Raw genomic sequence first — 25,732 nt, forward strand, 5'->3', positions numbered from 1 at the left:
AGCCCAGAGCCACCTCCCATACCCCAAACCCCTCAACTCTAGCCCCACCCCAGAGCCCGCACCCCAAGCCAGAGCCCTCAAACCCCGGTGAAACTGAGCAAGCGACAGAGGGAGAGGGGACTGAGTGAGTGGGAGCGGGGCCTCAGAGAAGGGGCAGGGCAAAGGTGTTCAACTTTGAGCAGAAAGTTGGCAACCCTATTGCTGAGACATCCTTTGCACCCCTGCTCCCTATATAGATTACTATACTCTTCCCAGCATGAATAAAGTACGTGGGCTAAACATTGGTTGCATATGGAACCTAAACAACATAAAGCCATTCACAGAAGGACCTATAGAGCAGCTTCTGTAGGGTTCAGCAGAGCCTGATCTAGAGTGGAACACTTGCAACCCCATAGCTTTACATTAGCCAGAGTAATTCTAGCATATTCATAAAATGCAAATATCAACTAGAATGTAACCCACAGTATCTGATCAAGACCTCACATCAAGATCAGTGTGAAAAAATTTGCACCTCTTAAGACTACAAGACAACTTTAAAAAAAAAAAATGAACACTGTTGAAAAAATTTTAAATAACTTTGGCACACTGCATAGAAAGAAAAAAGGAAGAAAAAAAAAACCTGATGCTTCTTTCTTACTTAAGATTATTATGTACAAGATTCAAAGACTACTGCCAAGAGCTGAGTTTTCTTATCATAGACTCTTCAAACCTCACCTCATTTTAAGACAAGAGAAGTGTATAAGTAGGGGCATTGCGATCAGATTGAGAGACTGATCGTTCCCCTCTATTCGACATTGGTGAGGCCTCATCTGGAGTACTGTGTCCAGTTTTGGGCCCCACACTACAAGAAGGATGTGGAGAAATTGGAGAGAGTCCAGCGAAGGGCAACAAAAATGATTAGGGGACTGGAACACTTGACTTATGAGGAGAAGCTGAGGGAACTGGGATTGTTTAGTCTATGGAAGAGAAGAATGAGGGGGGATTTGATAGCTGCTTTTAACTACCTGAAAGGTGGATCCAAAGAGGATGGATCTAGACTATTCTCATTGATAGCAGATGACAGGTCAAGGAGTAATGGTCTCAAATTGCAGTGGGGGAGATTTAGGTTGGATATTAGGAAAAACTTGTTCACTAGGAGGGTGGTGAAACACTGGAATGCATTACCTAGGGAGGTGGTGGAATCCCCTTCCTTAGAAGTTTTTAAAGGTCAGGCTTGACAAAGCCCTTGCTGGGATGATTTAGTTGGGATTGGTCCTGCTCTGGGCAGGGGGTTGGACTAGATGGCCTCCAGCGGTCCCTTCCAACTCTGTTATTCTATGGTTCTAAGAGAGATCTTATCACCTATAGTATTTTTCTTACATTGACAACAAAATTCTTTATCACTAGCTAAATTCAGGCATGACTGTCAGCAATGATCTTTGCAAAACATGAAATCAGATGTTGAAAAGAAGGTCTGACAAAGCCAATCTGCTTTTTACCAAGGCAGGGCAAATGAAAATTGAATCACGGATATCCACCAATGAAAAAGTCTCAAGTCATAAAATAAATAATAGAACCACAAAATGAAAATTGCCACATGGTAAAAATGTTTACAAATTGCAATAAATTAATCCTAAATGGAAGTACTAATCAAAATTTCTAAATTAAATTAAAAATAGCTGCAATATTTCAAAGAGAAGAGATTTTACCCTAACATATTGATTGGCTTTACTGCTTAATCAAAGGGGACTGATTATGTTTTAGAGCGTTTGTATTCTAGTATCCAATTATATACTCCGTCAACCTAATCCAATTAAATAATGTAGTGCTGTACAGGAAACAATTGAAATATGTGCAGACAATTTTAGTAGTACTCATGAAATTATGATTTAAGAAATCTACCATAATGAGCCTTTCTCCCCACTCAAAAGGGAAAGGACAGTACCTGGCTTATGATTTTTGTTCCATATGTTTGAAAATATATACGCTGCACCCAGAACATGAAAGAATTAGTTAACTTGAGTGTGTGTCACTAATGACAGAACAGGCATTCTTCAAAACCTGGTTAGTAATTCAAATATTTTTAAAATAATTGCCAATGGATTATTGTACACTATTTAAAATCTGTCCTAACAATTTCAGGATCCAAGGCCTCGTAACCTCTTTTCCCTGTGAACCATTAAACAGCCACTCATAGTAAATAACATTTGTGAGGGACAGACAATAAAAATTAAAAGGACACACAGAAATCATGAAGTAGCTTCTTTCCATTGAGCTGCTGGTACAGCACTTTGCATCTTTGAAGCACTATGCGAGCACTAAGTATTAAAGCAGTTCCAGAACTCAACAACACACAGAAACATTGGACAAGAAACTAACACTTTTCCTGATGTCAAAATTTACTCTTGTTCAAGTAGAAGAATTCTAAAGCTGTGTCTACACTAAAGAGGCTTGGTCTACATTTAAAAAAAATTAGGTAGACCTAGCTATGTCACTCAGAGCTGTGAAAAAATTCACACCCTAAGCTCCATAATTAGATCGACCTAACCCCTGGTGTAGACGTGGCTAGGCTGATAGAAGAATTCTTCCATTGACCTGACCACTGCAGGAGACATGGATTAACTGCATCGATGGAAAAACCCCTTCCATCAGTGTAGGAAGCTTCTGCACTATGGTACTACATCGGCACAGCTATATCACTGTTGCTCTGCCACTGTAGCAGCTGTAATGTAGACATGCCCAGAGGCTATACCAGCACAGCTATGCAAGCATAACCCCATAGCGCAGATGCAGCCTACACCAATGGAAGGGGTTTTCCCTCAGTGTAGGGATACCACCTCCCTGACTCATGGTAACTATGTTGATAGATTTCAGAGTAACAGCCGTGTTAGTCTGTATTCGCAAAAAGAAAAGGAGGACTTGTGGCACCTTAGAGACTAACCAATTTATTTGAGCACAAAAGCTTATGCTCGAATAAATTGGTTAGTCTCTAAGGTGCCACAAGTCCTCCTTTTCTTTTTATGTTGATAGAAGTATTCTTCCGTCGGCTTAGCTGCATCTATACTGGGGGTTAGGTCAGCATAACTGTGGTGGTCAGGAGTGTGTTTTTTCCACGCCCCAAACAGACGTACCTATGTCAACCTAATTTAAGTGTAGGCCAAACCTAAATAGCACACCTCTGCATTTTTCTTAGAGTTACTTCCATGCAGCAAAGTGTTTTCTAGGACTACAGATTTAGTTTAAAAAGTGAAGAAACTGGCCTGACAAGGCAAGTCAGGCTTGTGATGTCAAAGCAATTTAGATCAAAATTTAATATGAGCAGTTAATTTGTTTTAACAATGCTTAACACCAAAACGTACAATATAAGTAAAAGGACTGCTAAGAGTTTCTACTGATGGCACTGTAGTTCAATATTTACATTAAACAGATCTTAATCCTCCTCAGTTACTGTAACCTATCAAAAGCATTACATAAATTTAAAAAATATAGTTACAGCTGATTACAAACAAACCTTTTTTGAGATTCAGTCTCCCTCCTGGCTTGTTCCAATGTCAATTCTTCAGCTACTCTTTTCTTTAGTTCTTCTTCATTAACTACAATTAGCAAAAAAAAAAAAAAAAAAATTAACTTTAAACTTGACAATTTAAAAATATGTTGGAGGAACACATTATTATGTCCAATTACAGAAGCAAGCAAAATTTTGCAAACAGTTTTTTATTTTCTTCATTTCTCTATTCAGCAATGTATGCATTTTCCTCAAATTGTCTTCATTACAAATTTTCAATTAACACACTCCCACCAAAAAAAAGTTATGTCATGTCATAAGAGACACACACACCCCCCACATAAATCTTCCTGTAACTTTGAACCTCTAACACCTTAGCATCAACAAGTAAACTGGGTTAGGAGGGAAACAAGTTCCAGTAAGAAGGATGCTCCTCTGGTAGCTCCCTTTTGTTTAAGGGAACTATCTCAAGTGCCTCCTCTAATATCTACTGTGGCAAGGAGAAAGAATCATATATTCGGATCCCAAAGCACTTAAGACATTAAGGTTAAAGCCAACACCCTGACCTCCACCCAGGAACTTAACAGAAATCAGTACAGTTTCCAGAGTGCTGCCTCACACATCACTCAAATGGCCTGCTGCATTTTCATTACCCTGAGACTAAATGGATAAGGGAAGCAGGTTCACATCAGAGAAAGATTTGCACACTTCTAGATAGGCCCAAACTGGAAAAAAAAAAAAAATCATCTTCGCCACAGGCTACTATTTGATCTTCCAAAAATCAGTCATGAACCTACTAAAAGTCCAAGACTGTACAGTCTGAGTCAAAAATAGCAGACTCATCCCCCCCATCTCTTAACCAGGGCTAGAAAGCTCACCCATGCCAGCTACTCCGGTTGCTTTCATCAAATCATCATCACTGCTTTGGTTTTATCTGCATTTGGCCTAACCCAGCAGAGTCTCAAATTCTCATTCTATCCTCGGAGCAGTGTAGTTACACCAACCTAATTCTCTGCCGATGCAACCGCACTGAAGCAGCATTTCAGATGTATACCTGCCCTTATTCTTGGTCTACACTACAAATTTATGTCTGTATAACTGTGTCACTAATGATAATCAGCACAAATCCAGGGTATAACAAGAACGTCTGAAGGGGGCCCCCTCAGAGAAAACCTGGATTTGTGCTAGAAATGGCCCAACTTGATTATCATACACATTGTAAGGAGAGTGATCACTTTAGATAAGCTATTACCAGCAGGAGAGTGGGGTGTGGGGAGGTATTTCATCATGCTTTGTGTGTATAAAAAGATCTTCTACACTTTCCACAGTATGCATTCGATGAAGTGAGCTGTGGCTCATGAAAGCTTATGCTCAAATAAATTCGTTAGTCTCTAAGGTGCCACAAGTACTCCTTTTCTTTTTACTTCTTTCCAGATACTCCCCTAGTGCTAAGGAGACAGGGTGGGGTGTCTGACCATCATTAAGGACCATCAACTCATTTTGCAGCTCTCCCTTCATTCTGTCAGGGCATGCCAGAAAGAGGAACTATGGATTCAGAGGAGACGTCATGAACCGCATGACTGCAGACCAACAGAGGGGTCTTGGAACCCTGAAAGGTCATGAACCCCAAAGAATGCTCAGAACTCATGTGAACCTGAGGCATTTAGGGATCTGGGGCAAAAAAAAATTGTCCCTTCTTGCCCTGATATTCTATGATTCACAAGTAACGGTATACAGATGCTCACTGTTTTACCTAGATCTGTGCATCTCATGCTGTCTACAGCAGAGAATTATTGTTCTCGAAATCCTTCTGCAAGGCCTGTGTCTGTTTACTTCAACTATCACATGTCCCTGGAAGGGTAAACTATAAACCTGAGTGCCTACAAAGGTGGAACTTTGAGGAAGGAAGTGCTTAAGTTTCTGGGGATCAACACTCAACTTGGGAGCCTAGGACATTTAGATCACAAGGTGCGATTTCCAGGAGAGGAGTGTAACAGATAATTCAATAAGATCTACCAAAGATATTGTAGAAAATTGCCTTAAGTTTAAATATCTTTGGAATCAACTTTATTATAAATGCAAAGTTTATGTATAATGGTGGGATTGCATGTAACTTCTCTAGGGAGGAGACATGGCCAATGTAAACCCTGAGAAATGTTATGAGCTTCAAAGGACTATTTTAAATGATATTCTACACATGAAGGAACTTTTGGGACAAACAAGTTAAGTGGGGGAGGAGGCAAATGCAAATTCCCACCTCTGGACCCAACCTTTTAAAGCTACACACTAAGGAGAGAACCACTGTTTAACTAACTACCTATTCACAGATCAAAGACCCAAATAGTATAAAGGAAAGACTAACCTCTGCATAGGGGTTCTTGTTCTGAGCAAAAGGCATGATGAACTTGTAACCACAGAAAAACCCTTGTGAGAGATTTGAAGGACTGAGCACTACCAGAGCTCTTTTTGGAGCTGGGGTGATCTTTGGTAAGCTTATTAGCATGTGTATAGGTTCTTTAATTGTTCTACTAAGTTTTCTCTGTAATGCTATCACCTTAGAAAGACCTGTGTTGTACATTCTAGCTGTGGGCAATTACACTGTTTGTAAGTTCTGAGGCAAAAGCAGCATACGCAGGCAGCAGTGCAACCTGGAAAAACCTCAGACAGGAGTGAGAAACATGTAGGTCTCTGCCCAAGAGAGGTGACACCTGGGAACTGGAAGCCGAGAAGTGGGTGCCCTTGCTGGACTAGAGAAGCCAGAGCCAGTGACTGAAACCTTCCCACACAAAGCACAGTCTCTAGCTCCAACATCTCTGGCACGCTTTCTGTGCACAGTCTGTCTGGTACTTCTTGTCACAGTTCAGGACAACAGCACCTGTATTCCCTCTCCATAGTCCAGCAAGGGCACCCACTTCTAGGCTTCCAGCTCCCAGCCATCAACTCTTTTGGGAGGAGAGCTGTGAGTTTCCCTCCTGACCACTGTTTTTCCAGGCTGCATGGTTCCCTGCCTACGCTGCTTTGTTTGCTCCTCAGAGATTGTAAACAGCGTAAATGCCCACAGTTATAAGGTACTACACAGCCATAATACAAGGACTGCAAAAAAAATTTTATGTGAATCAATCTGAATATATTTAACTTAACTTTGAAAAGATATTTCAATATTTCACATCTCTAATTCAACTCTTGGCAACATACACACGTATACAGAATAACAATTAAACTGCTCACCAGAATCAGTTTCCTGAAGTTTATTGTTCTTGTGTAAGAAAAAAGTAAAAAGAAGTCTAATGAAGCATGGAACTGTCTTTTAAAGTACAATAAATAAGATTTAGCTATCAGCTAATACAGACATGACACATTTAACCTGATCAATTACATATTGATCAGCCAAATATTAACAGGGAATAAAAAAAAAAGAGTGGTAGATCACTGAATAAGATTCTGTTATACAGGTGGAATGCTTCATATCTCAGTGAAGATTATAATTTCAAGAGGAGGAGGACTTGGTATGAGGAAAAACAGCCTCAAAATTTCATTTGTCAGGAAAACAAAGAATCTGAAAGAAACTGCATCTGTTAGAACAGGTTCTGGGTTAGAGCAAAAAGACTTTTCACATCTAATGGTAATTTCTGCTCAGACCATACGATATTCAAAACAGACAACTGGTAAAAAAAAAAAAAAACTACCAGAGAACTGGTAGATAAGTCTGGTCAAACAAGTGTCATCTAAGGATGGTAAAAACAGAGCCATTACCAAAAATTAAATAAATAAGGTATAACAAAATGGCACAACAACAAAAGAGAAAATTAAAGACAGACCCCACATTTTATTCCTATAACAAATCTTGAAATGTTTGCATCTCACAGATATTATACAATTCCATAAAGAACTGGTGAATGGTACTTCAGTGTATACACCGTCAAAACTAAAGCAAAGTGGTTTTGCACCATAGCTCAAAAAAATATACAACTCCAGAACCCATCTATGACCCCAACCACACCAGTCTTCAGAATGTGCGGTGAATTTAAAATACTCATGGATTGACCAGCCCAGAAGACAGAGAGAATCATCACCCAGACTCCCAATAGCGTCAGCACATCCTCTCCCAAAACTCCAGTTCTGTGGATGCTCTGGGTTCACAATTTAACTCTTACAGGGCAAGTGACAGGTGAAGCAACAGACATATAGACAGACTTTGCCTAGGATTTTAAACACCATTACTCTTTAGATAGCATGAAAAATACACAGATCAAGACAGAACAACATGCACCTTTATATGCAGTTTCCCATCTCAGTTTCCTCACCATTCTGGACAATTTTTTGGTTTTAGGGAAGAGTATTGTGAGGACTCTTGGGGGAGGGATAGCGAAGTGATTTGAGCATTGGCCTGCTAAACTCAGGGTTGTGAGTTCAATCCTTGAGGGGGCCATTTAGGGATCTGCGGCAAAAACTGGGGATTGGTCCTGCTTTGAGCAGAGGGTTGGACTAGATGATCTCCTGAAGTCCCTTACAACCCTGATATTCTATGACTCCAGGCTCATCATCCTGCATCTGACTTCTCACCAGAATCATATTGTCTGTCTTCCTCTGTTCTAAGTAAGCTTCCTTCCTTTCACCTTATGGTCCTGCAGTAAATCAGGACCCCGCCCCCTGAAAGCATGGCGCTCTCTCCTGCCCAAGCTTCCTGTGCATCTGTGAGAGACCCTCAAGTTTGAGTGCTGATCCCACCAACAGCCCCAGATTTCTTTCTTCTGCTGCTGGGGCCGTTACAGGCACGAGAGCACTGTAGCCATGCCACTGTAGCACCATAGCTTAGGCGCACCTTACAGCAACAGGAGGAGTTTTTCATTGTTTTAGTCACCCCACACCCCTGAGTGAAGATAGCTAGGTCAATCTAACTGGGTCTACAACAGGGTGTAGCTGCAGTGCTTAGGCGTGTAGCACTATAGCTATGTCAACCCAAGCTTTAAGTGTAGACCAGGCCTAAAGATTTTCATTTCTCCAGCCTCCGAGAGCTTGCCTACACTTAGCACACTGCAGTGGTGCAGCTGCACTTAGTGAAGATGCGACCTATGCTGACAGGAGGCTCCTGTCAGCAACCGAGAGGCAGCAGATATGTTGACAGGAGAAGCCCTCCCATCAACACAGTAGTAATGTCTACATGGGGGGTTAGGTCCGTATAACTATATCGCTCTGGGGGGTGGATTTTCCACAGCCCTGAGTGACACAGTTATACAGACATAAATTTGTAGTGTAGACCAAGCATAAGGGCAGGTCTACATCTGAAATGCTGCTTCAGTGCGGTTGCATCGGCAGAGAATTAGGTTGGTGTAACTACACTGCTCCGAGGATAAAATCGTGGTACTAACATGAGGTTTCTAAGCCATCACTCTGTTCACAAGGATTGTAGGTTACATCCTCTTTCCCATCCTTTGTTTTCTATATTGAAAGTATCAGTTCTTCAGGACAGGAGCTGCATCATACTATACATTTGTACAATGCCTAGTAAAATGAGGCTCAATTGTGGCAGGAGCCTCTAGTCCCACCATAATACAAACAAGTAAATAAATAAAGGATGCAGCTACAGCAGCAACTGTGGAAGTTTTAATCAGAAAAAGTTCAGTGCAAATGCAGCTGTGAGATAATTGAAGGGTCTGCTGAACTACCTGTGAGTAATGGAAGCAGTTACACAGGGTAAGGACACTACAGACACACAAACCAATGCCTTTGCATCAACCTTTGCCTCAGAAGATGGAGAGTTACCTAACCCAGATCTATTACTTTCAGGTAAAAAGTGGAAGCATAGTCCGTCAGAGACGAAGATGTCAAAGAGAGGAGACATTTGAATCAATTAAAAAGCAAAAAGTCATACATCTCTGAAGGAATTTAAGAATGAAGCGCCAAAGTTGCAAACAAAATTATACACTAATTAAAATCAATTACTATACTGGCGGCTTAGAGGGTACCAAATGTTTTACTTAAAAAAAGCAGCAGGGGAAACCCTGAGTCATTATAGCCAAACAACTTTACTTTGGTACCGAGTAAGTTAGCTGAAAAGATCGTTACAAATAGAACTATTAAACAACTGTAAATGAAAATTATTAAAATCTAATATTATTCTTTGACAATATATCAACAAAATAGTGAAAGAAAGATAACCTTTGACAAAGTTATTCACAAGAGGCTGTTAAGAAAACTAAACAGTCACGATGTGACAGCTAAAGTACTATCATAGATTAAGAACTAGTTAAGACAGAAAACAAAGCAAAAGAAAGTAGCATAGAAAAGAAAGCAATCAGTGAGGTGGCAACATCTGCAGATGACTACCCTAAATCACACATGGAGACTACAGAAGACTGTGAGGAACTTAAAAGGGAACTTAGCAGGTGGACACACTGGTAGAAGAAATTCAATTTGGATGAAAAGGTAGTGCACAGTTGAAGGAATAATTTGAATTATTCATGCATGTTGTTGGTTTCTACATCAACTACAGCCATGCAGGAAATATTTGGGTGTCCTGGGCAGTTCAAAGAAAACGTCTGTTTGATGTTCTGAGATGGTCAAAAAGGAAACAACAAAATGTTAGGAGGAAAGGGAATAGAAAATAATGCCAGAACAACAAAAATTAGTAATACTTCCCAGCCCAACTTGAATACCATGTCCATTTCAGCCATTCTATCTCAAAATAGATACAGCAAAGAATAGGTCTTTCTAAAAGATCTATCACCTCATCCAGAATCTACAGATTTGATAAAGGAATCACTTAGAGTTCTATGGCCCACATTATGCATTAGGTCAGATTAGATCAGCATAATAGTTGCTTCTGACCTTAAAAAAAACCAATTAATACATGACACAAGGGGTCTAAAAATGAGACAAGTGAAAAAAGTGAAAATGATTAATTGACAGAAAAGACAGGTATATAAGATAATGAGTAATATGGAAAAGGAAAATCAACAACTTTTACTTACCCTCCCATAATTCAGCGATAAGGGGACAATGAAGAAGCTGGAGGGCAACACATTTAAAATTGAAAAAAAGAGTGTTCTTTGTGGGGGTTTTAATACAAAATAGGCAAAGAAATAGAACCGCCTCAGTTATGCTTTATGGAATAAAAAAAAGTAATAGTCAGGAGTATAACTTAGGGCATAAGAAAACCACTGCCAAATGTTAGAAAGAAATTCTCCCTCTGGGCATACTGTTCCAGAATTCGCAAAAAGAAAAGGAGTACTTGCGGCACCTTAGAGACAAACACATTTATTTGAGCATAAGCTTTCGTGAGCTACAGCTCACTTCATCGGATGCATTCAGTGGAAAATACAGTGGGGAGATTTATATACACAGAGAACATGAAACAGTGGGTGTTACCATAAACACTAACGAGAGTGATCACTTAAGGTGAGCTGTTACCAGCAGGAGAGCGGGGGGCGGGGGGAAGAGGGAGAGAGACCCTTTTGTAGTGACAATCAAGGTGGGCCATTTCCAGCAGTTGACAAGAACGTCTGAGGAACAGTGGGGGGTAGAGGGGGGGAATAAACATGGGGAAATAGTTTTACTTTGTGTAATGACCCATCCACTCCCAGTCTCTATTCAAGCCTAAGTTAATTGTAGCCAGTTTGCAAATTAATTCCAATTCAGCAGTCTCTCGTTGGAGTCTGTTTTTGAAGTTTTTCTGTTGAAGAATCAAAACTTTTAGGTCTGTAATCGAGTCACCAAAGAGACTGAAGTGTTCTCCAACTGGTTTTTGAATGTTATAATTTTTGACGTCTAATTTGCAAACTGGATACAATTAACTTGGGCTTGAATAGAGACAGGGAGTGGATGGGTCATTACACAAAGTAAAACTATTTCCCCACGTTTATTCCCCCCCGTCTACCCCCCACTGTTCCTCAGACGTTCTTGCCAACTGCTGGAAATGGCCCACCTTGATTATCACTACAAAAGGTTCCCTCCGCCCCGTAATAGCTCACCTTAAGTGATCACTCTGGTTACAGTGTGTATGGTAACACCCACGGTTTCATGTTCTCTGTGTATATAAATCTCCCCACTGTATTTTCCACTGAATGCATCCGATGAAGTAAGCTGTAGCTCACGAAAGCTTATGCTCAAATAAATTTGTTAGTCTCTAAGGTACCACAAGTCCTCCTGTTCTTTTTGCGAATACAGACTAACATGGCTGATACTCTGAAACCTGTTCCAGAATTGTCTACTGCAAGTACCCTGCACTTATTTCTGAAGCATCTAGTACTATTAGAAACAGGATACTGGGATATACAGGTCACTGGTATGATCCTGTATGGAAATTTCCTATGTGTCTGTATACACTAAACACTTACATTACCATCAAGTATGGGACCATGCTCTTTAAGGCGGTCTCCAAAACTATCATCTGTCTCACTATCTGCCAAGGCAACTACAGCCCTATAGACATTCAAGTTAATGAAGATGTCAGAAAGAAAATTCTTAACTGCATGCTAATAATCATAAATATTGAATCAGAAAGCACACAGTGTTACAAACAACTTGGCGACTTGGAACATTAATAACATCAACCTAAGGGTTTATTGTGTATTTTATTGTGCCTTCAGAATTAAACGGACTTTTCCCTCACCTTCCAATCTGAGATACAATATGCAAATAACTTCACTTTTATTGTTTGCCACTTTATAAGCACTCCAATTTGGACCACAGTTAAGTTCCACACATTATATGACAGGCATACAAGTTGAAAACCAATGAAAACAAGAACCTTGCAACTTTCATTCTTCTTTTTTTAATCTAGCCAACTGTATAAATTGTATGCAGTGCAAGTAGATTATTAGTTTCCACCTGACCAGAAAAAATTACATGATACATGGACTGAAACACAAAGTACTCTGAGCTATTAGGTTTTGAAGCAAGACAATAGGCAGTTTGCCACGGGATAAAAAGTCAACATGCAGACACAAAGAAGACTATAGGATATAGTTAAAACAAAAAAATCTCAAACGAAATTGCTTTTCCAAAGGGGATTGACGAGATGCCTAATATGTCTTCTCTATGTCTGATACACTGGAATCCCTAATAAGTTAAATAAACACTAGCTTGATTTTATAATTAATGAACATCTTGTGTTTAAGGCACTAAACTGGGATTCAGGAGATCTGGATTCAGTTCCTGGCTCCACCAGAGACTTCTTGTGCTATCTTGGGCAAGCTACCTAATCGCTCTGTGCTACAATCCACCACCTGTAAAATACTGAGGAGTTGCAAGGATAAATTCATGAAATGATTGTGAGGTGCTCAGACACTACAGTAAGAGTGCATAAAAGTACCTATATAGAGTACATAGTTGGGCATTCATATTCCTTACTTAGATTGTAAACTCTCTGCTTCAGGGACTATCTTTGTGTTGCGCAGTGCCTACCACAATGGGGTCCATGAATTCCTAGACACTATAATAATACAAATAATAAAAACCACCACGTATGTTAGTCAGAAATTATGGGAAGGTCCAAAATATTAGTGCTTTACAAAAAAAATTGTTACGGCAATCTTTTGAATAATGAATACTGTATTTAAAAGGAATGAACCCATCCGTATTTTTTAATAAAAAAAATCCCCAACAACAACAGTTTGGGGAATGGTATTAGAAACAGGTGGGAGAGACAGAATTTTTCATGTCCAGGTTTAAATCCCAAGCAGGAGAGCAGAAACATAATCATTACCACCTGGTGACTTTTTATAACCTGATTTTAATAGTGGCCTATTAAAAATGGGTTGGAGGTCTAAAGGCTGCTCTCAGCTGACTAATGTCCACAACATAAAAGCCACCACCAAAATGGCACCTTTCTTCACAGTCTCAAGAGTTGTCTATAAATGACTAGTCTTGGAGACTGAATTCCTCTCACCCTTGAAATAGGTTCCTCCAGGTCAGACTGAAGCACACTGGTAACCCAGGGAAAGCTCACACTACTGTTGCCCACACGCTGCACATGTTCTATGGATACACAGGGAGAGTATGTTTTTAAGAGATTAAAAGTCACTAATGTCATCAAGTAAGTTTTACACCAGTCTCCTGAAAGTATAGCTAAAGTAAAGTGTGCCACTGCACATTTATCAAAAATAATTAGACTGCTGATTAAAAACAAAAGCATTACAAGCCAGGAGACCTCGGTGACCCAAGACACTGTCAGACACTGGCTGGAAGAGCAGAACAAAAAAACCCCAACCAACCAAAATTACTTGTTATGCTGGTCTTTGGTGGCTGTCAACTACTCCCTCGTTCTTGATCTGTTACCCTAGCCTGTAAATTAGCAGGGGAGGGGCCTTGCCTAACATATATGAAGTGCCAATCATTCTGGTGGTGCCATAAAAATAATCTTACACTCTTCCAATGGATTTTTTGGCTTCAGGACTTACTGCTCAACAATGAGAACAAGAGAACACAAGAGCTGTTATGCAGGTTGGGAAATGGAGGTGCAATGTATCTGTTATGAAGTACAGCTTGTCTTTTCTTTCTACAAAATGATTTTTAAATAGTCCAGTAGTAGCCAAACAATGTTGTATATAGTCTACAAAACAACAAATTGTCAAAACCAGTCTCTCACTCCATGGAACAGTCATGAACCATCCTTCCACTCCATCAACACTAAATGAAGCACTGGGAATAGGCATCCACCTTAAAAACCAAAATATGCTTTTCTCTTTTGAAAGAGACAGGAATCCCTGAGCGGCCCTCAGGAAGTTTAATGATGTGTGTACAAGGAGAAAAAGCAGGAAGATAATCATCCGCAGGGAAGGCATACCAGAATCACTTTGACTGACCTTATTATATACTTTCTGAATTTCTGTATTTAAGAGCAACAGATTAAATCACCAGAGTACAGCCCTGAAGAATGCTATTCCTAAGTGGATTTATTTTTTTTAAGGGCAAATGCTACCCTCAGATACATGCCGCAAACAGCTCATATTTAGTCAGGGAGCTAAATTCACCGCTAGTATAGCAGTGGCAATTCCCATGGACTTCACTGGAGTTACAACCACTTACACCAGTAGTATTTCTGGTACAGAAGCTGGGCATGCCTCCGAGGGCAGAATTTGGTCTTAAGTGTTTAGTATTGGAACAAAACATTAAGAGATTAGCTAGGGTAATTAACACAAAAACCAAATACAATTTTAAGCAAGTACAGTTCCAAAAATACAAGAGTTAAGGTTCTGAATGCAGTATTAACTACATCATGCTGCACATCTTGCGTATTTATGGTACATATTTTATAATATAAAAATATTAAACTCGAAAAAAAACAACAAAAGATATTACCTGCACCAGATGGAATGTAGCCAAGACAACATTATGGTTGGAAACTTAGATTTTTCAAATTTTATGACTTTTGTGACTTTAGTTGTGAAACCCGAATATTGAATAAATACTGATTTTTTTTTTTGCATTTATTTTCCTTGGTTTTGTTTTTACTTGCCTGTACTTAACATTTGCATTTAATGGGCTTCATTAGTTTCTGACATTCAGACCTCAGTAAGCTCTTGCTGTTACTACCAGCTCACCTGTGATTGCTTCCTGCAAAGCTAGGCTAAAAGAGTCACACATCAGTTTACACAGATGTACATATAAAATGGAAAAAACACAGAATTTTTTTTTTAAATGAAACCTTAAGGCAAAAATTTTGCTCTGGATCCTTCAATCCACAGGTGGAGAATGGGAGAGTAAGACGGCAGAGTGATAATGACCAAGTAGAGTTATCCTGCCCTGCACTAAGCAGTGCTCAACTGTGATTTGAAAAAGCAGTAATTACTCCTGGGGGAATTCTGCACCACTGTGCAGTGCAGAATTTTGCAGAAATTAATGTGCATGCAGCATTTCCTTTGCCCCACGGAAATGGGCTGCAGTGCTGCTGGCTGCCACTAGGGGGTGCTGGAGCCAGCAGAGTCCAGATCACACATAGAAGACACAGCCAGGGCATGGGGGGGTGGGGTGGGGTGGGGTGGGGGGGAGGCAGCTAGAGGGTTCCCTGCAGCTGCAGTTCCCAGCATGCCCTGAGGGAAGGACACAGTGAAACGCAGGAATCTCCATACAACCTGGAACCGAGCATCAGGCTGTTTCTCCCTCTGGGTACTTGGGGGTGGGCGCGCATGGATGCCCGGGCTGGGGAGGGCCACAGCTGTGCTCGCGGGGGAAGGGGTTGGGTGTCTGGGCTAGGAGGGCCCTGCAGCTGGACTCCTGGGGGAGGCGGGAGAGTGTGGGTATCTGGGTGGGGGGTGGAGAGGGGGCCCGCAGCTGGACTCTGTGAGGTAGCGGGTTCAGATGTATTGGGGGGGGGGGCACAGCTGGGCTCTAGAGGGGGGAGGGGTTGTGGGTATCTGGTCCCCCGGCAGGGGGAGAGGGGAGCAGAGAAACAGAAACTGGGTTGTCATAGGGGTTTCTTTAACTTTCTACTCCTGGGGGAATTTTGGTGCGTCTGTACTGGTACAGATATACTTGCTGATAGGTATTTTGAAATAAATTACCAAAATAATTGAAACTGGCGTGATTATGTAGTGTTATTTTGACAAATAAAATTTGCAGAATTTTAAAATATTGTGCAAAAAAAATTATTTTTTTTTTGCACAGAATTCCCCCAGGAGTATGTCTGTGCTGCAGTGTTTGCTGCCAGAACCACACAATCATGTATAACTCTCCACTCTGCTCCTCCCACCCCAAGTCCACTCCTAACTCAAGCCGTACTTTTTCACTCCTCCATAAAACTCCTACCCTCCTCATACCCTCTGAAAATGAAATGGGCTTTGGTGAGACAGGGGATTAAGCAGTGTTACGCATGGGTGGGGAAGTTGCGTGTAGGATGAGGTCAGGTTTCCTGTGGTGCTGCTATCTTAGTGCTCTGGAGAGCCAAAGCACCAGCCCCTGGGTAGCCCTGCAAAAAACTGCTGATGGCTCAGGACACACTGTCTTGGGCTTTCCTACCAGCCACAGTCCCCAACCCCTTCAAACAATTCTTCCCTTGCACAGCTTTACTCTCTCCACTAATGCAAACTTCTATTCACACCCTCATGTCTGCCCAAAACCCAGCTGACCCCTCCATAGTTCAAACTCCCTCTTTCCGCTCATTGTCATCCCCAAGTGCCTGTGGATGTGGAACCTGAAAAAGTTCATCTCAAAGGAAAACTTCAACGAGACTTTTAAATGCTCCCTCTATTAGAATTAGTGACCACTTAATCACAAATTACAGAAAATTCACCTGCCCCAAAACTGTAAGCATGTTGAATTCCAAGATTAATAGTTAAAATGTGGATCAGCAGGATTCAGCACTGCTTTAATTACAAATCTCAACACAGCCTAGAGTGCCTTCATGATACTTTATAAAGTACCTGTCACAAAGAGCTTAGCATAAAAGCACAAATGGATACAATTCAGAACACAAGTCGCACGGGATCTTTATTGCTGGAATGTTTCTCAGAACAGGAAGGTTTCGTAAGTTGTAAGAAATTTAGTTAGATATGGAATGCTGATGCTAGCCCAAAATGGAAAGGTGCTCTCAGTGCCAATCTTCTGTTGGGATTTTCTTGAAAAAAGAAAGCATTATTTCTATAACAGACTATGCCAAATGCACTCATAAGACAAGGTCTCTGTTCCAGGAAGCTTATAATATAAGCTAAACAAAACACAGATAAGGGTTGCAAGGAACAGATTACTAGAGGTGGTCAAAATATTTCTGACAAATGAAAAATGTGCCCAAAAACGCACTTCATGAGAGAAAACAGTGAATTGTCATTATGAATGAAGTGCCTCTATGAATGAATAGTTATTGGGCTAGAGAGAGAGAAGGACTCTATAACCGAGTACTTAGGATACTCACGTAGGCTGCGGGAGACCCAAGTCCATGCTCCAATTATTTATACAAAGTGAAATAGTTTGAACTAGAAAGAGAGAGGGACCCACACAAGAATATCCCATCGCCCGGTGTTTGAGCTTTTTTCTGAGAGGTGGCAGACCTGTGTTCAGACCCTTTCTCCACATCCAGCAGGAGGCCCTGACCACTGGGTTAAAGCTCTACCGTCAACACTAGCTCCTTCTCCGGACATTTTGTGAATCAAAAAATCAGTTTCATGTTGAATGATACCTGCTTCCCAATTCACCAAAATTTTTCTCAATTTTTAGATTGTTTGACCCAAAATGATATTTTCTACCCTTTTTTTTTTTTTCAAACTGCATACAACCTCAAAAAAAAAAAATCAATTTCACCAACTCTAATTGTAATAAAAAAGCACGAAATAACTGTTTTTCAAAACACGTGTATGTTTAAAGCAACCTGTAATTTCCTTGCAATTAATGGCTTCAGTGAAGAAGTGGCCAATTTATGTAAATATGGATCTAATTTTTGTTTTTTCAAATATATTTAGGCGCTTCATTTCCTTCCAGAAATATCACTGCCTGTCTGAAGTTTTATTAGACCGGTTAAAATTGCTTTCAGTGTCATTATAAAGTTGTAAACCCTTTAAACTGAACCCTCTTAATCTATCCTCTTCATTCGTCTTTGTCAAGGAGACACAGAATACTTTATTTCGGCACCTATTTAACCATATGTCAATTTGCTGTCAGGAAAAAAGCAAAACACACTTGTCTATGAATGGGAAGAAATACTCACTTTCACTGTGCTAGGCCATCCTGGACAGTATTTCTCTTTAGATTTAAATCAACAGCAACAGTGACTTGTTGTGCTGAAAGTATATTTTAGAATATTTTGTACGGCTTTTTTTGTTTAAAAAACAGGGGGTAGGAGTGTTGGGATCTTAATTTAATATTAAAGAAATAATCACATTGTAAATCATGATGTGAAAGATTTACAGTGCTGCTTTCAATAGGATAAAGTATACAGTGTTGTGTCAAGACCATCTAAATTTTTTCTGCTTCTGATCTCAGAGATTCATAAATGTATTGTAAAGTTATTTGATCTCATGGTATGGAGAACTTACTGGGATCCATTTTAATTTCTCTGAACCTTGCTGAAGTCATGACTAATAATGAATGGAGGGAAAAATATGGCATTTAAAAGAACTCCTAATACCTATTGTCTTCATTTCAAGAATTCAGCATGTGTAGATATACTGTCCAAATATATTTTGATGCTGTAGGACTCCTAACCAGGAACATATATTTTGTTAACAGACAGCAAATAATAAGATAGATGATAAACACTGAAAGGTTGCAAAGCTCAAAGAAAAAAACAAGAGGGGTTTACACACATGGGACATGCCTCAGAAAAAACACTGGATTAAATCAGTTACATTATGTGAAAGATGTGATGGTGAATTTAAGTAAATCTCTAATGCAGGAAAGGGCATTGAGAACTTCAGGTTATTTTTTGTATAAATAGATCCTCCTAAGGTATGCTCTCAAAATATCAAACAGCCCTGAAGTGCTATAAGTTAGCGTCAGGTGAAGTTTTACAGAAAAAAAAAAAAATATCCAATACAGTTGGATAACTAGAAGTGTTTCAAAGCAGGATGAATTATAGAGAACTGACAAGATGGAACAATCAAAGCACAAAGTGAATGCACTGAGCGATGCACCATGGATCAGCCAGACTGCGAATTATATATTTTTATTCCATTTTACCTGAGAATTGAGCAAAGTTCAAAGAAAGACAGGAAAATAGCATAAGAACTAGAAAGTGGTTAGCTTACAGTATTTAGTTAAAAGGAAAGACTTCATCACTGAAGCTGCAGAAAAGATCATTGCCAGTTCTGTTTATTAATTGATCTTAGTGCTAAGTAAGATCAACAAAAATCATAGCATTAAGAAAAGGAACAAAAAAAATCTTAATCATTTGTCTTCAGCTGCGAGGTGTAACAATTTAAAGCTTTGGAGAAGGGTGGCTAAGAACTCAGAAGTAGTTTATATAGTGCAAACAAAAGCTATGACCAATTTTTCTTCAATCAAAACCACAAATTTTATATTCATCATCATCATGTTCCCATTACGCCTCTGGCGTTTAGGGCAGCAACAAAGCTCCTCCACTCCTGTCTGTTTCTGGCAAGTCTTTCAATGGTTCCCCAGCTGTGCCCCACATTTTTCAGCTTGGCTTCCACAGCTCTTCGCCATGTTGTTTTCGGGCAGCCTCGTTTTCGCTTGCCTTCAGGTGTCTATCTTACTGGTGATGGAATCAGTTTCCATCCGAAGCACATGGCCAATCCACCTCCAACGCCTCCTGGTAATGATGGTGCTCATATCCTCTTGGCTGCACTGTGTTAATAGATCTTGGTTTGAGATTGTTCTGGGCCAAAAGGTACAGAGGATTTTTCTGAGACAGGTTGTATGGAATGAAGATAGTTTGGACATGTCATATTTTCTCATTTCCCAGTGTTGGGGACACTGGGGCATGGCCACTAGGTAACTCGAGGGGACGGAAGACCACGAGTGTCGATGAAGCCCCCTCGCACTAGGCCCAGGTGTCCTTGGCCCCCTCTCCTACCTGGAGGCACTCGCAGCAGCTCTGCGTACTAGGCCCAAGTGTCCTTGGCCCCCCCGCCTGGAGGCACACACAGCAGTTATGCTGAGAATCTGCAACAGTATGTTGCAGAGTCAGACTGCCTGAAACTAAGCAAGGCCAAAACAGGGGAGATATGGAAGAACAATGCTGAATAAAGCAGCTTTATGTATAGTTTAACAAATGATACAGAGAATCAGGGAACTAGCTGGGAACTGGATTGGCTGACTATATGGATACTTGGGTTAGCTTGCTATTGGATAAGTATGCTGGGAAAAAGGATGTATAAAAGCCTGTGTAACTTCCTGCTCTGTTGTGCAGGATTTGAGATTTTATTCTCCCTGTACCTTTTTGCAGCTGCAAATAAACTTTTCTGCTTCTCCACACCGTTGTGATTATTGGGTGTAGCACACCGGGTAACAAACCAACTCAAGCTGTTGTTCAGCCTCTCGGCACTGGGTGCCGGCAACACCAGCATTCTGCACTATAAAATAATGCTGAAAGTACGCCGCTCTGATATGTTATGTTTATATATATTTTATGTTCATAAAAGGGTATTTTATGTGCTTCCGTAGATTTTTTAGAAACATGCAAACTCACCAGAACAAGAAAACTTCAAATTAAGTACACCACTATTGATAACTTAACTCTCTGTAACAACATATCTCCCACTGTTTAGAGCATTGCAGAATTACTCTGACAGTCTATTAGCTGAACTTAATTTTGGTGTGATAATTTCCTTTATAGCTTTCAAGTTCCATCTGCAAAAATGTAGTTTACATACTAGATTTCACCTTATCATTATCATCATCAACCCTTTCACAGGCTGCTTCCCATCAGACTGAGGGCTTTTCCACCCTTGAAACGTTACAGCAGCACAGCTGCACTGCTGTAGCACTTCAGCGTACATACATACTACCTACGCTGACCAGAAAACCCCTCCCATCAACACAGTTAATCCACCTCCCAGAGAGGCAATAGCTAGGTCAACGGAAGAATTCTTCTGTCGACCTAGCGTTGTCCATGCAGGGACTTAGGTCAATTTAACTACGTTGCTCAAGGGTGTGGATTTCTCCTAAGTAATATACTTAAGCCAACGTAATTTTCCAGTGTAAACCAAGCCTAAGTGTTTTCTTTTTTTCAGTCATGGTAAAACCATAGGGTTTTCAGGTTTAGGTTTCATTCTTTCTGTCTTTGATCACAAGGAATACATTTCACTGGTTAAGTTTGAGGCTTTTCTGAAAAGCCATTTTACCCTGGCCACTGCGACAAAGGTCATGTCTACACTGAAGATTTTAAAGAACTCTCTCAGTGTTGATCTCACACCAGTCCACCTGCATTAGCGACACTGGAAGTAATACCAAAAGCCAATCACAGGCACATTTGTCACTTTGCTGGCTCACCCAGCTCTCAGCAGAATTAGATGACCCCATGGTAAAGATGCCTGCAGCAAATTTGGACTAGTGTTCCTACCATTATTAAGACCAATCGGTCTGCACTTCTGCCAGACCAAAGTTGGAAAAATTCCCTAAAATTCTCAACACAGACACAGTCTAAGTAGCTGTTTCTGTGCTTCTAAACCGCTTCGGTTAGTTCTGAGTACATGTGAAAAGGGGAACAAGAATCTGGATTTTTCTCTATTTATTCTGAAAGAATTTAAGTCTTTTAAACCAGAAGTGATCACAGTTGCAAATAAAGCAAAGTAAATGAAGCACAGCTTTGTAGAACATACAGGAAAGAAAATGAAAACTTAAGACTCATTCGGAATGATTTTTAGCATTTTATTATAAAAGTGACCAGAATTTGATAAAATTTGATTATATGAAGGTGAAATCAAATCTTTTAGAAATGGATATTTCCCATAACCCTACTGTCCTAGAATCGGACAAATTCATAACTGAATGAAAAGCAACTGACTTAAGCATAATTCAGGTAAAGTGAGGGGACATTGGTAGAAATGAAGAAGCATTCTGAATAACTGACAAGAGATATGGCTTTGTTCTATTGAGGGTATCTGTCTCTAACATTTTAGATTGAATAAGACCACAAGACTGCATAAAAAGAAAGGATGGTCTTGTGGTTAAGGAATATGATGGGGAATCAGGAGATGTAGGTTTTATTCCTGCATCGGTTACATATTTTTTCTGTGACCTTAGGCAAGTCTCTTCAATACTATGCCTCAGTTCCCTCATCCGTCAAATGACAGTAATACTCAATTATCTCTCAGGGCTGTTGTAGGGCTAAATTTAACATTTGTAAGTTATCTTGTAACATTTTAAGCCTACTGGTTTTTGTTTGTTTTTTATTATTATTTGCACTGTATATGCACCCAGGTTTGATGGAAACGTTCATATATAATCAATATTCATATATAATGGCTGTCTTTTAAAGAACCTTATTGAGGTTACAGGGACAAATCACCCCGATGCATAGAAAAAAATAGTAAATATGGCAGGCGACCAGCTTGGCTTCACAGTGAAATCCTTGCTGATCTTAAACACAAAGAAGAAGTGGAAGATTGGACAAATGACCAGGGAAGAGTATAAAAATATTGCTCAGGCATGCAGGAGTGAAATCAGGAAGGCCAAATCACACTTGGAGTTGCAGCTAGCAAGAGATGTGAAGAGTAACAAGAAGGGTTTCTTCAGGTATGTTAGCAACAAGAAGAAAGTCAAGGAAAGTGGGGGCCCCTTACTGAATGAGGGAGGCAACCTAGTGACAGAGGATGTGGAAAAAGCTAAATGTACTCAATGCTTTTTTTGCCTCGGTCTTCACGAACAAGGTCAGCTCCCAGACTACTGCACTGGGCAGCACAGCATGGGGAGGAGGTGTGGAGAAAGAAGTGGTTCAGGACTATTTAGAAAAGCTGGAAGAGCACAAGTCCATGGGGCCGGATGCACTGCATCCGAGAGTCCTAAAGGAGTTGGCGGATGTGATTGCAGAGCCATGGGCCATTATCTTTGAAAACTCATGGCGATCAGGGGAGGTCCCAGACGACTGGAAAAAGGCTAATGTAGTGCCCATCTTTAAACAAGGGAAGGAGGAGGATTTGGGGAACTACAGACCAGCCACTCAGCCTCACCTCAGACCCTGGAAAAATCATGGAGCAGGTCCTCAAGGAATCAATTCTGAAGCACTTAGAGGAGAGGAAAGTGATCAGGAACAGTCAACATGGATTCACCAAAGGCAAGTCATGCCCGACTAACCCAATTGCCTTCTATGACAAGACAACTGGTTCTGTGGATGAGGGGAAAGCAGTGGACATGTTGTTCCTTGACTTTAGCAAAGCTTTCGACACGGTCTCCCACAGTATTCTCGCCAGCAAGTTAAAGTAGTATGGGCTCGATGAATGGACTATAAAGTGGATAGAAAGCTGGCTAGATCGTCGGGCTCAACAGGTAGTAATCAATGTCTCCATATCTAGTTGGCAGCCGGAATCAAGCGGAGCGCCCCAAGAGTCGGTCCTGGGGCCGGTTTTGTTCAATATCTTCATTAATGATCTAGAGGATGGCGTGGACTGAACCCTCAGCAAATTTGCAGATGACACTAAACTGGTAGGAGCGGTAGATACGCTGGAGGGTAGAGATAGGATATAGAGGGACCTAGACAAATTGGAGGATTGGGCCAAAAGAAATCTGATGAGGTTCAACAAGGACAAGTGCAGAATCCTGCACTTAGGACGGAAGAATCCCATGCACCACTACAGACTAGGGACCAAATGGCTAGGCAGTAGTTCTGCAAAAAAGGACCTAGGGGTTACAGTGGATGAGAAGCTGGAGATGAGTCAACAGTGTGCCCTTGTTGTCAAGAAGGCCAATGGCATTTTGGGATGTATAAGTAGGGGCACTGCCAGCAGATCGAGGGATGTGATCGTTCCCCTCTATTCGACATTGGTGAGGCCTCATCTGGAGTACTGTGTCCAGTTTTGGGCCCCACACTACAAGAAGGATGTGGATAAATTGGAAAGCGTCCAACGGAGGGCAACAAAAATGATTAGGGGACTGGAACACATGACTTATGAGGAGAGGCTGGGGGAACTGGGATTGTTTAGTCTGCAGAAGAGAAGAATGAGGGGGGATTTGATAGCTGCTTTCAACTACCTGAAAGGGGGTTCCAAAGAGGATGGATCTAGACTGTTCTCAGTGGTAGCAGATGACAGAACAAGGAGTAATGGTCTCCAGTTGCAGTGGGGGAGGTTTAGGTTGGATATTAGGAAAAACTTTTTCACCACTGGAATGGGTTACCTCGGGAGGTGGTGGAATCTCTTTCCTTTGAGGTTTTTGAGGTCAGGCATGACAAAGCCCTGGCTGGGATGATTTATTTGGGGATTGGTCCTGCTATGAGCAGCGGGTTGGACTGGATGACCTACTGAGGTCCCTTACAACTCTGATATTCTATGATTCTATTAAAACAATTATAATCACCCACTTAATAGAAAAACAATAGGAATCTCAATTTAAATTTTCAAAACAAATCTGATTTCTCTCTTCCATTGAAAATTTTATATTGATAACACAAGGGATCTTAAAGTCACTTACCGTGCATTCTACCAAGAGCAGACATTGAAAGATCCCAAATGGCATCAATTTGAATGTTCTATCAGGGTGAGGGCAAGGCAAATAAACAGAATGGAAAGATAGAGATAACACTTGCTGCATCATATAGCAAATATCAATCTTTAACAACATGGTGACATTTGGCCTTTTCTACTACTGCTTACAATTTTTTCCAGCATGATATTTATTCACAGCTCCAAATGCTGAAAGAATCTCTCTATTCTCGGAAATCACACTATTAAAAAAATGCTTTTTTTAAGCAGTAAACAGTACATAAAGACCTAGTTTTTATTCCTCATCAGTAAAGGCTGTTGGAAGTGTTTCGCAAACAGATTAGTGTATTACTTTCATCACTACATCTTTCAAAGCTGTAAGCATAATTTATACAAAAAGATCTTTGCTTGATGATTGGAATTATATACAATAGTAATAAAGATATGAAAAATTCTGCTTTCTCCATTTAAAGTAGTCTGACAACCTTACCTCCAGGTTTTCATGGACTAACATGTCGCCAACAATAAATGGTTATTGTGTCTATTCTATTTCATTTTGTATAAAAAGGTGTGTGAGTATCAGGGGTCTGCTTCAATGGAAAAACTGATCAAGTGCAGCAGTCTCTATATCAAACAATATAAAATTTTGAATACCTATACGTGGGAATTGAAACTCAGCAGCAGCCATCAAAACAGTCACTTTATACATAACTTTTAATAAAGACGTGATGACAAATGGCAGAGATCTTTCTAACAGATATTCTGGTTCTCTCAAGTCTAATCCCTATTTTATTATTCAGCTTTATAGGGAAAGATTTGTACAGAATTGTTTTCTTTACAACAATATGAAGCATACTCTCACATGTAGTTGACTCAACTTGGATGCAAATTGCAACACGCCATCTTCCCTTCATTTGTAACTCCATTCAATTAACAGAAATAATTGAAACCCAAATAGAAATAGAGAGATGTGAACCATTAAAATATATATGTAACTAATAGGTCACTTGTGTGTCCAAGCTTTACAGTCCAGTTCAGGGATGAATATTCTTGGCATACAAACATGGATTCTTTTTTGATGTTCTATTTAAACAGCAGGGACTGTATTTTGTATCTTACAAAGGGGTTGTAGCCATGTTGGTCCCAGGATATTACACAGACAAGGTGGGTGAGATAAAATATTTGTTATTGGGACAACTTCTGTTGATGAAAGAGACAC

The 25,732-nt window shown here is 40.3% G+C and overlaps 1 protein-coding gene across 2 annotated transcripts in view; it reads right to left on the reverse strand.

Moving 5' to 3' along the window:
• The window catches only part of CHCHD3 (coiled-coil-helix-coiled-coil-helix domain containing 3), a 243,425-nt gene that overhangs the window by 201,436 nt on the left and 16,257 nt on the right, over nt 1-25,732 (reverse strand). For both annotated transcript variants that reach the window (XM_084617879.1, XM_084617878.1), the window contains exon 3: nt 3,491-3,572. In XM_084617879.1, coding sequence (XP_084474005.1) covers nt 3,491-3,572 — 82 coding nt within the window. The remainder of the gene's footprint in view (nt 1-3,490; nt 3,573-25,732) is intronic.

This window comes from Lepidochelys olivacea, assembly GCF_965140295.1.
Source record: "Lepidochelys olivacea isolate rLepOli2 genome assembly, chromosome: 1".
Classification (NCBI taxonomy): domain Eukaryota; kingdom Metazoa; phylum Chordata; order Testudines; family Cheloniidae; genus Lepidochelys; species Lepidochelys olivacea.